The 12,042-nt window shown below is 44.4% G+C and overlaps 1 protein-coding gene across 1 annotated transcript in view; it reads left to right on the top strand.

Annotated features, from left to right (window-relative positions):
• The window catches only part of adgra2 (adhesion G protein-coupled receptor A2), a 166,655-nt gene extending 156,624 nt beyond the window's left edge, over positions 1–10,031 (top strand). Inside the window, exon 19 of the mRNA XM_068023383.1 lies at positions 5,347–10,031. Coding sequence (XP_067879484.1) covers positions 5,347–6,538 — 1,192 coding nt within the window. The 3' untranslated portion in view covers positions 6,539–10,031. The remainder of the gene's footprint in view (positions 1–5,346) is intronic.
• Positions 10,032–12,042: the final 2,011 nt, after the last annotated feature.

Here is a 12,042-nt window from a genome sequence, read left to right as displayed (position 1 = left end):
TTTATAAACAGTAGCATAGAGTACAAAAGCAAGGAAGTGTGCTAAATCTTTATAAAACACTGTTTAGGCCTTTGCTGGAGTATTATGAACAGTTCTGGGCATCACACTTTAGGAAGATGTCAAGGCCTTGGAGAGGGTTCGGAGGGATTGACTGGAATGGTACCAGGTATGAGGGACTTCAGTTATGTGAAGATACGAGAGAAACTGGGAATGTTCTTCTTAGAGTAGAGAAAGTTGAGGAAATTAGTTCAAAAGTACGAAGGGTTTTGATGGAGTAAATTGGAAAAAATTGTTTTCACTGGTGGTCTGGTGAATAACCAGAGGGCACGCACTTAAGAGAATTGGCAAAAGAAGCAGCAGAGAGATGAGAAATCTTTTTATGCAGTGACTTGTTAGAATCTGGAATGTGCTGCCTGATAGGGCAGTGGAAGCAGATTCAACTGTATAATTGAAAAGAAAATTGGACAATACGAACATAAAAATTAAGAGCAGAAGTAGGCCATTCGGCCCCTCGAGCTCCTCTGCCATTCAGTAAGTTCATGACTGAACTGATTACTCCACATTCCTGCATACCTCCCGATAACCTTCCATCCCCTTGCTTATCAAGAATCTATCTGCATCTACATTCAAAATATTCAAAGACTCTGCTTCCACCGCCTTTTGAGGAAGTGAGTTCCAAAGACTCACGACCCTCTGAGAGAAAAAATTCTCCTCATCTTTCTCTAATGGCGTGAGGGGGAGGGTTTTAGATTCCTGGGACATTGGGACCGGTTCTGGGGGAGGTGGGACCAGTACAAACTGGGCTGGTTACACCTGGGCAGCACCGGGACTGATGTCCCAGGGGGAGTATTTGCTAGAGTGGTTGGGGAGGGTTTAACTAAAATGGCAGGGGGATGGGAACCTTTGCAAGGAGTCAGAGGAGGGGGGATCAAAGAGTGGCGCAGTGGTTAGCACCGCAGCCTCACAGCTCCAGGGACCCGGGTTCGATTCTGGGTACTGCCTGTGCGGAGTTTGCAAGTTCTCCCTGTGTCTGTGTGGGTTTTCGCCGGGTGCTCCGGTTTCCTCCCACATCCAAAGACTTGCAGGTGATAGGTAAATTGGCCGTTGTAAATTGCCCCTAGTGTAGGGAGGTGATAAGGGAATATGGGATTACTGTAGGGTTAGTATAAATGGGTGGTTGTTGGTCGGCACAGACTCGGTGGGCCGAAGGGCCTGTTTCAGTGCTGTATCTCTAAATAAATTTTTAAAAAAATAAAAATAAAAAAAGACAGTAAGGGGAATAAGAAAAGTGATAGGCAGAGAAATCAAGGGCCAGAATCAAACAGGGCCACAGTGAAAAATAGTGGGAAGGGGACAAGTATTGTTAAAAAGACAAGCCTGAAGGCTTTGTGCCTTAACGCGCGGAGCATTCGCAATAAATTGGATGAATTAATTGCACAAATAGATGTAAACAGGTATGATATAGTCGGGATTGCGGAGACATGGCTGCAGGGTGACCAGGGATGGGAAATGAATATCCAGGGGTATTCAGTATTTAGGAAGGACAGACAAAAAGTAAAAGGCGGTGGAGTTGCATTGCTGGTTCAAGAGGAAATTAATGCAACAGTGAGGAAGGATATTAGCTCTGACGATGTGGAATCTGTATGGGTAGAGCTGCGAAAACACTAAGGGGCAAAAAACATTAGTGGGGGTTGTATATAGACCCCCAAACTGTAGTGGTGATGTTGGGAAGGGCATCATACAGGAAATTAGAGACGCATGCGATAAAGGAACATCTGTAATTATGGGTGACATTAATCTGCATATGGATTGGGCAAATCAAATTACTCACATACCGTAGAAGAGGAATTCATGGAGTGCATACGGGATGGTTTTCTGGACCAATACGTTGAGGAACCAACTAGAGAACAGGCCATCCTAGACTGGGTATTGTGTAATGAGAGAGGAATAATTAACAGTCTAGTTGCGCGAGACCCCTTGGGGATGAGCGACCATAATATGATAGAATTCTTCATCTAGGTGGAGAGTGACGTGGTTGATTCTGAGACTAGGGTCCTGAATCTTAATAAAGGAAACTACGAAGGTATGAGGCGTGAGTTGGCTACAACGGATTTGGAAACGTTACTTAAAGGGATGACGGTGGATAAGCAATGGCAAACATTCAAAGAGCACATAGATGAACTGCAACAATTGTTTATTCCTGTCAGGCGCAAAAGTAAAAGGGGAAAGGTAGCCAAACCATGGCTTACAAGGGAAATTGGAGATAGCATTAGATCCAAGGAAGAGGCATACAAATTTGCCAGACAAAAACAACAGATCTGAGGATTGGGAGCAGTTTAGAATTCAGCAAAGGAGGACCAAGGGATTGATTAAGAAGGGGATAATAGAGTACGAGAGTAAGCTGGCGGGGAACATAAAAACTGACTATAAAAGTTTCTATAGGTATGTGAAGAGAAAAAGACTGGTGAAGACAAATGTAGGTCCCTTACAGTCAGAAACAGGGGAATTTATTAATGGGGAACAAAGAAATGGCTGACCAATTAAATGAATACTTTGGTTCTGTCTTCACAAAGGAGGACACAAATAACATACCAGAAATGTTGGGGAACACGGGGTTTAGTGAGAGGGAGGAACTGAAGGAAATCAATATTAGTAGAGAAATGGTGTTGGGGAAATTGATGGGATTGAAAGCCGATAAATCCCCGGGGCCTGATAATCTACATCCCAGAGTACTTAAGGAAGTGGCCCTAGAAGTAGTGGATGCATTGGTGGACATCTTTCAAGATTCTATAGACTCTCTAACTGTTCCTACAGATTGGAGAGTAGCTAATGTAACCCAACTATTCAAAAAAGGAGGTAGAGAGAAAACAGGGAATAAGAGACCAGTCACCCTGACGTCAGTAGTGGGGAAAATTCTGCAGTCCATTATCAAAGATTTTATAACAGAGAACTTCGAGAACAGTGGTAGAATCGGGCAGAGTCAGCATGGATTTACGAAAGGGAAATCATGCTTGACAAATCTACTAGAATTCTTCGAGGATGTAACTAGTAGAGTTGATGAGGGGGAGCCAGTGGATGTGGTTTATTTGGACTTTCAGAAGGCTTTCGACAAAGTCCCACATAAGAGATTAGCATGTAAAATTGAAGCGCATGGGATTGGGGGTAGTGTATTGCGATGGATAGAAAATTGGTTGGTAAACAGGAAACAAAGAGTAGGAATAAATGGGTCTTTTTCCAAATGACAGGCAGTGACTTGTGGGGTACCGCAGGGATCGGTACAAGGACCCCAGCTATTCACAATATACATTAATGATTTAGATGAGGGAACTAAATGTAATATCTCCAAATTTGCAGATGACACAAAACTGGGTGGGAGGGTGAGTTGTGAGGAGGATGCAGAGGCTTCAGGGCGATTTGGACAAGTTGAGTGAGTGGGCAAATGCATTTCAGATGCAGTATAATGTGGATAAATGTGAGGTTATCCACTTTGGTAGCAAAAACAGGAAGGCAGATTATTATCTGAACGGCTATAAACTGAGAGGGGACTGTGCAACGAGACCTGGGTGTTCACGTACACCAGTCGCTGAAGGTAAGCATGCAGGTGCAACAGGTGGTACAAAGGGCAAATGGTATGTTGGCCTTCATAGCGAGAGGATTCGAGTACAGGAGCAGGGATGTCTTGCTGCAATTATACAGGGCCTTGGTGAGGCCACACCTGAAATATTGTGTGCAGTTTTGGTCTCCTTAACTGAGGAAGGATGTTCTTGCTATAGAGAGAGTACAGCGAAGGTTTACCAGACCGATTCCTGGGATGGCGGGACTGACGTATGATGAGAGATTGAGTCGGTTAGGATTATATTCGCGGGGGTTCAGAAGACTGAGGGGGGGGGGATCTCATAGAAACCTAGAAAATTCTAACAGGACTTGACAGGGTAGATGCAGGAAGGATGTTCCCGATGGTGGGGGAGTCCAGAACCAGGGGTCATAGTCTAAGGATATGGGGTAACTCTTTCAGGACTGAGATGAGGAGAAATTTCTTCACCCAGAGAGTGGTGAGCCTGTGGAATTCACAGAAAGCAGTTGAGGCCGAAACATTATCTGCTTTTAAGAAGGAGTTAGATGTAGCTCTTGGGGTAAAAGGGATCAAAGGATATGGGGGGAAAGCAGGAACAGCTTACTGAGTTGGATGATCAACCATGATCATAATGAATGGCGGTGCAGGCTCGAAGGGCCGAATGGCCTACTCCTGCTCCTATTTTCTATGTTTCTATGTAAAATGGGTGACTCCTTATTTTTAAACAGTGACCCCTAGTTCTAGATTCTCCCACAAGGGGTAACATCCTTTCCACATTCACCTTGTCAAGATCTTATATGTTTCAATCAAGTTGCCTCTTACTCTTCTAAACTCCAGCATATACAAGCGCAGCCTGTCCAACCTTTCCTCATAAGACAGTCTGCCCATTCCAGGTATTAGTCTAGTAAACCTTCTCTGAACTGCTTCCAAAGCATTTACATTCTTTCTTAAATAAAGAGACCAATACAGTACACAGTACTTCAGATGTGGTCTCACCAATGCCCTATGTAGCTGAAACATAACCTCCCTACTTTTATATTCAATTCTCCTCACAATAAACGATAACATTCGATTAGCTTTCCTAATTACTTGCTGTACCTGCACACTAACCTTTTGTGATTCATGCACTAGGACACCCAAATCCCTCTGACTCAGAGCTCTGCAATTTCTCACCATTTAGATAATATGCTTCTTTTTTATTCTTCCTGCCAAAATGGACAACTTCACATTTTTCCACATTATACTCCAATTGCCAGATCTTTGCTCATTCACTGAATCTATCTCTATCCCTTTGTCGCCTCCTTATGTCCTCTTCACAATTTACTTTCCGACCTATCTTTGTGTCATCAGTAAATTTAGAAACCATACCTTCGGTCCCTTCATCTAAGTCATTTATCTCGATTGTAAAAAGTTTAAATAAATAACTAAATTCATTTTTAAATAAATACTTGAAAAGGAAAAAGGTTTGCAGGGCTATGGGGAAAGAGCAGGGGAGTGGAACTAATTGGATGGATGAAAGAACCAGCACAAGCATGATCGGACAAATGGCTGTGGTGTAAGATTGTATGATTGCAGCCCAGGTGCACATAGTTGCTGCCAGGGGAGTGGGTGGCGTGGGTGGTTGGGGCAGGAGGGCTGTATCTGGGATTTGGACGAGAGGGGCGTGGACACGATCCATGTAAAAGAAAAATGTGAAGGGGAGCATGTCCCCCTGCCCTGCAATTGTAGAACTAGCGCCTTAACTGTCGTTGTTTTTCCTCCACCTTCCGAAGCTGCTGGTTGGCCTGGAAGCCGAGCCTGGGAGCATTCTACGTGCCGGCGGGATTCACGATGCTCATCAGCTGGATCTACTTCCTTTGTGCTGCCCTACATCTCCGGTGCTACCCACAGAACAAGGGTGAAGGTCAAGGGTCGCCAGAGGGGGAGCAGCAGCTGGCAGTCAATGGCGTCCACCTGACTGACTCGAGATCAGCCTCCTGCGGCTCCGGGAGTCCCTCACTTGTCACTGAGAACGAGCATTCCCTGGAAGCTCAGCTCTGGACATTGGTGTCCACCCAGTTCCTCTTCGTTGCCCTTTGGACATTTGGGGCCCTCTCCGTCTCTCAAGGACAGTCTTTCAATGTTTTGTTCAGTTGCCTGTATGGGGTGGCAGCAGTCGGGCTGGGCCTCTTGGTGCTGATCCACCACTGCCTCAAGCGCCAGGACGTCTGCAGACCCTGGCTACCCTGCACTAGGGAATCGTCGGCACAACCTTGCAGCCACTCAACTGCTCCTGGTCCTGCCGGGGGCACAGGTCCTCAGCTCTGGCTGCCAGGCTGGAATTCTGAGGCGCCATATTCCAACAAATCATCCTCGCTTGGCAGCAACTACTCAGGGGCCGGACAGTGCAAGGTGACCAACCTCCAGGCAGCCCTGAACCAAAGGGACTACACCAGCCCCAAAACACCATCACTCTGCGGCGAGCACGAACAGGACAACAAGGAGGCCCAACCGTGTGGGAATAGTGTACTGGCGGGCAGCCGAAATCACAAAGCCAGGACTAAGCTGCACCGGGATGGCAAGCACCACCGGTTAAAAGCACTGAGAGGGGCCAACCCGGAGGCAGCCTCCAGTGAGAACAGTAGCCAGCCAGAGAGCTGCCCAAGCAGTCACACTAGTCAGCTGAGCAATGGTGGGGTGAGAAGAGGGGCTGGTGAACTAGAGACCAGCATGACCCCCTCAGAGGGGAGTGATACTAGCAGCCAGCCCCAAGGCCCCAGCAGAATGCTGCAATGCAGTGTGAGCCGGGACAACTTGAAGCAGCCCAATCCTTTCGAGAAAGAGGTCAAGAGAAGATCGTACCCGTTGAACATGGCCAATCAAAATGGTGCGCTAAAGGGAAGCAAGTATGATATCTCCCTCTTTGGCACAGATGGAAACCCCTCCATAAACACCAGCTTGTGGAAGAGCGAAACTACTGTGTAGTTCATTACACCAGAGAGATGTTTCCAAACTGATATTTAACCAAAGCAAGGCTCTCATTCTGGTGTAAAACAGAATTACTTAAAGAAAAAATGCACCAAAACAAGCCAGTTTTGTTGCAGGCTCTTTATTTTACCACCAAAAACTATGGGTGAGGGGCCTGCCTGGGCTTGGGTCTTCTTGCTCCGGCTATCTTTCACAATCACTTTATATCTTTTATATATTATATATATAATATAAATTCACTGTAAAGGTAAAGAAATGCTGAATGAATGTCTGAGTATCTGAGTGGCCAGCGGTCCAAACAAAAACAAGCATAAGATCCAATGAAAGCAGAATCTGAGCTGAACAAGAAGGGTTCTCCCTCAGTGCCAATTTTTCAGAAGCAAAGATGAGGTGTAAAAGTACTGTATTTACCTGACTGCAATTGGGGCTTTATGTACTCTTCAGAGGGCTGCAGTTAGGGGTTTAATATCATCTGATGCAGCCTCAAAGCTTTAGGTTCCTCACTTGCTGTTGGGACGACTGCTTGCCTTCGAAAACAATGTCAGGTTTTTTTTCCAGTGAATCCCTCCACTCCAGAAACACTTCCAGTTGGCTCTTCAACCCATTTAATGTCTGTCCATAACTCGATCACCCTTGTGGATGAAAATGTACCAACATACCCTCTTAGTCCTAACTTCCTCATTGAAACTTGTGTTCTCTAGGTTTTTGACCCGTCACATCAGCCCATGACTAATTGGATCAGCTTTGATTACTTTTAATTAGGATCCCCCTCCCCTCTAAGAAGTAACGTTTTTGGCTGTGCTGGATAGTGAGGCTCCGGGGCAGCATGGTTAGATAAAATTATATCCAAAGTTTTCTCTTTTCCTGGAAGGATCCACCGACAGGGAGAGATGAAGGAAGGTGGGAGGGGGCTAGTGATATCGGTATAGACCTGGTGGGCCAAACAGCCTTTTATCTGTGCTGTAAATTCTATTAGCCCGATTTTCACTCAGTGCAAGTGAATGGGTTTTCAATGAGTTAAAATCTCACCCTGTGTTTAAAAAGAACAGCAGTTTTGGTAAACATTCCATGTAATTGAAGTTCCTGAGTTGCCCCCACTTCAAATGCCTTGAAACAGCTGAGGTACAGCACACATCAGCAATAGGGTAATCCACATCCATTTGGTGCACTTTTGACCCTTGTTTTTGCAGTTCCTCAGTGAGTCTCCTTGTACTGCACGCTGTCCCAAACCATGTCATGTTGGGAAACCACATCCCCAGGCCTCTGTCCATACTGCACAAAGTTGATTCATGGTGCCTGCTCCCAGCCCAGGGCTGGTCATCTCCCAGCTCTGTCTCCCATAGCAGATGTGCAGCTCCTGCACAACAGACAGGACATCTGTCTCCCACACAAGTGCATCTGATCAATGCCTCCCTCTCTAATGTAACAAGCTAGCTTGCTGTATGGCAATCACAGATTCCAGTCTCAGCAACTATGTGGGGTCAATAACATTGAGAGGGTGCTCTGAATTAGCACCCCAGCTATCCAGTAGACCCATGTTTTGGCCACCCTCTGGCTTCAGTGAAATACAGTGCATTTCACTTATCCTTACAATCAATTACTGCTCTCACTATTTATTGACAGTTTCTTTGCTGACTGTGATGCAAGGAGATTCCGAAGTATCATGTTATCTGAATGCTGTTCCTCATGCTCCAGTGGTTTAACATTAGGAGCTGCCCCAGATTGGCAATTCTTTGGTTTCAGATGTTGGGACTGAACTGGCTTCAATCCACAGCCAACTGGTACTGAAACATGACTGGTACACAAACGTACAAAGTGTGCATTACTGGTAATACATACTATCCATGTTGAGGACTAGAACCCATTAGTTAACCTTAGTCTTGCCAGTAGCCCCTCACCAACACTCTTCCGTTGACCGGCAACCAATCGTTGACCAGCATTCTAACCAGTAATGCAACCTTTCTAGCCAATTATATTTCAAAAAACCTTGGTGGGATCGAATTCAAATTCTGACGTCGTCTTTCATTGTTTGATTTTGTTTTATTTCCAGTATTATCTCGAATCCTGTTAACTGAAGGGAGCCCCAACCCCACCCCCTGTGTATTGTGTGTGTTTATTGTGTGTGTGTGACGTACTGTTGGCGATATACAAAGCACTTCTGCCGAACAGATGAGGAGGAAGCTGCTGATGCACTTCACTAAGGAATGACATGTCTGCTGCACTAATCCAGAGCTATCCGACCTCCTTTTCCAGAATTCGCGTGTGCCCTTCAGAAACTTTGCACACACAGCATGGCTTCTTTACCTGTAGTCATTTTGCCTTAAAAGTATATATGATTATTCTACAAGTGCCAAAGAGATATATAAATCTTACCGATGAGAACTGTGTATATTGATTTAAAATGCATTTATAACACAATCCCATTTCATGCTCACTGTACTGTACAAAATTGTCTATAAAGCAAGGTTTAGCATAGTGTGTTAAAGTGTTGCGAACAACCTTAGCACCAGATGCATCTTTCAGTGTGCCTTTTGGATCAATGTCATTCTTGTGTTGAGAACCTAAGGTTGTGGCACCAGCCCAGGAAATCCCATCGAGTTTGTGCCAATGGGTTCCCACCCCTTCAAAGTCCATCCCCATCAGCACAATGTTCTGAGATGTTGTAGGAGATGTATGTTATGTAGTAACTGAGGGCAGGAGGGGATCTGAGGCTGTGTGCTTACCATGGTTGCCAAGACTTCAGAAATTTAAGATTAATTTTCAGGACACTGCTGGGAGCAAAATACACATGAAAACTCATTGGCACCAATGGAAAAAAAAGTTTTTTCATTTCTTTGAACACTTTCATCTATTTTATCTTTCATCTAGAATATTGGAGATGAGCAAAAAATATAGGTTGTTTGGCTGAGTCAAGGATCATCTAATCGGTTAACGGAATGTCTGTTCACTTTCTCAATCGGTTGCAAAATGGCAAGGTGCTGTGAGGATGGACATGTTGGGTTATCGATGCGAGGAGTGTGAAGCTGGGGCAGTTGGAGGTGGGAGGTCATGTGATGAAACCTCCAGGGATCCACCCTAGTCCTGAATGCTGTGGCCTCCAAGCATTTGTTTAACTACGTTACTTGGCTCCTGCTTGGTGATGAATAAAGGAGAGTGAGCCAGGAGTATGGGTGGCATTTCCTGAGACCACTGTGTCAATGTGCCATTTGCCTGTCAATCGGTGTCATCGTTGGACAGCAAGGCAGATGCCATTTTCTGATGAACCACCCATTGTGTGTGTAGGGTCTCAGAAATTCCTGTTCCATTTGTTTGAGGTGATGGATTTTTTGCTGGAGGAGGGGAGTCTGGCCAGTTTGCAGCATCACAATCCGGGGTTGGAATGTACATTCCTGATCTGACTTGCTTTATTTATAACCATTTAATTACATTTTCCTTTCATCAAGAATATTCTCAATATTGCATTAAAAACAGGAAGTGCTGGAAATACTCAGCAGGTCACTCAGCATCTGTGTAGAGAGAAACAGAGTTAATATTTCAGGTTGATGACCTTTCAGCTGCTGAAATTCTGATGAAAGGTCACAAACCTGAACCATTGACTCTGTTCGTCTCTCCACAGATGCTGAGTGACCTGCTGAATATTTCCAGCATTTTCTGTTCATAATTCCAGGTTTCCAGTATCCATAGTATTTTGCTTTTGTATTCGTACTCTCAATATTGTCCTGATTCAGTTTGTTTTATTGAATAAGAGATTACTGATTTCAAACAGTAGAACATTTCAATACAAAAGAAGTGATCGACCAGTGTTCTTACTGATGTATATGCAATCATCTGTGTTATAAGCCATGTATTTTTGATTCTATTTGCATTGTGTATTAGCAGGTGCAGTTTCAAATCAGCCAGAGCTTTCAGTGCCCCAGTCACATTACTCATAGACGCCAAACATTCTTATCCAATGTGACCTCTGTGCGTGAACCACAATTTCATTGGAGTTTGTGTTTAAAATGTTCAATCGGATGCTTGGGTTGTGGTCCCACACTGTCTTGCCACATTCCTTAAAGAATCTGAAAGCACAGAAGATAGCCATTTGAAAGAGCTGTCCAATTCGTCCCACACCCTCACCCCCCACCATCCTCTTACCCCTTAGTCCTGTATTTTCTTCCCTTTTCAAGTATTTATCCAATTCCCTTTTGCAAGTTACTGTTGAATCTGCTTTCACCATTCCTTCAGGCAGGCCATTCCAGATCATAACAACTCACTGTATCAAACAAATTCTCATCTCCCACTCTGGTTCCTTTGCTCATGATCTTAAATCAGTGTCATCTGCTTACTATCACTCCTGTCAATTTCCAGCGTCTGCAGTATTTTGCTGTTGTATTAGGTGTAATATGAAGTGTGTCAATGCCATTTATGTCACTATCAATGGAAACTAGGGAAGCAAATGTTGCAGAAACATCTACATAACATGACGGGCCCCTCTTTTTATTTTTAGTTATTTTTTCTTTTTTATTTCTAAAATGTTTATTTTTTTTTAGTTTGTTTATTTTGTTTCCACTGTGCCTGCCCACTGCATTTTTCATGTTTGTGCTTGGGACCAGGCTGTTCAGTTTTCTGTCAAATAACACCTTCTCTGTACTAACACTTTGTCTTTCAGCACACCATTAACATACCGTTTGCCTTTTGCTCCATGACCTTCTGGTCAGTTATTCTCTGTGACCTTGTCCTATCAACAGCTGTTTTGTTATCTCTTGCCCCACCCCCGCTTTACTTGCTTAAAACCTATTACATTTTCTAGCCTCTGCCAGTTCTGATGAAGGGTCACTGACTTGAAACGTCAACTCTGCTTCTCTCTCCACAGATGCTGCCAGACCCGCTGAGTGTTTCCGGCATTTCTTGTTTTTATTTCAGATTTCCAGCATCTGCAGTATTTTGCTTTTATCGACATAACAGGAGATGGTCTTTAAAGGGGCATGTGACCCTTTGATGAACATTTAGAATGACTTGCTGCTCCCTTAATCACAGTGTACCTTTCCTCACTGGCAGAGTTTAATACATGAGAGGGACAAGTACTGACAATCATTCATACTACTGCACAAAGTAAATAGGATGATTACTGAATGAACACTTAAACATTCAGGGACTTTTTATTCCATTCCCATTTTTCTTTTCATGTGTTCCAGTCTGATGAGATGGTAGGAGGGTTGGCTGAAAGAGATGGTGAGTGTGGAGAGAAGGCAGGCGGAGGGAGAGATAACAGGTAGGAGAGATGGTAGGTGGGCAGGGAGTGATGGGAGATGGTTGGGCGGGCGGGGGGGGGGGTGGGTGTGGGGTGAGGTGAGGGAGTCAATGTTTTTTTTGTTGTTCTCGAATCAACAACATTGATTGCATTATTTTGTTTCTGTTCTCCAAACTTGACCATCTGCTGAGATTCTTTTTACAACAAACAACAAGAGCTTCGCAACACCAGCCCAACCTATTTGAAAGAATATACTCATCAGGATAGA

The sequence above is a fragment of the Heterodontus francisci genome, chromosome 47, assembly GCF_036365525.1.
Source record: "Heterodontus francisci isolate sHetFra1 chromosome 47, sHetFra1.hap1, whole genome shotgun sequence".
Lineage (NCBI taxonomy): Eukaryota > Metazoa > Chordata > Chondrichthyes > Heterodontiformes > Heterodontidae > Heterodontus > Heterodontus francisci.
Note: the sequence above shows the minus strand (reverse complement) of the source record. Positions and strands in the feature narration are given on the sequence as shown.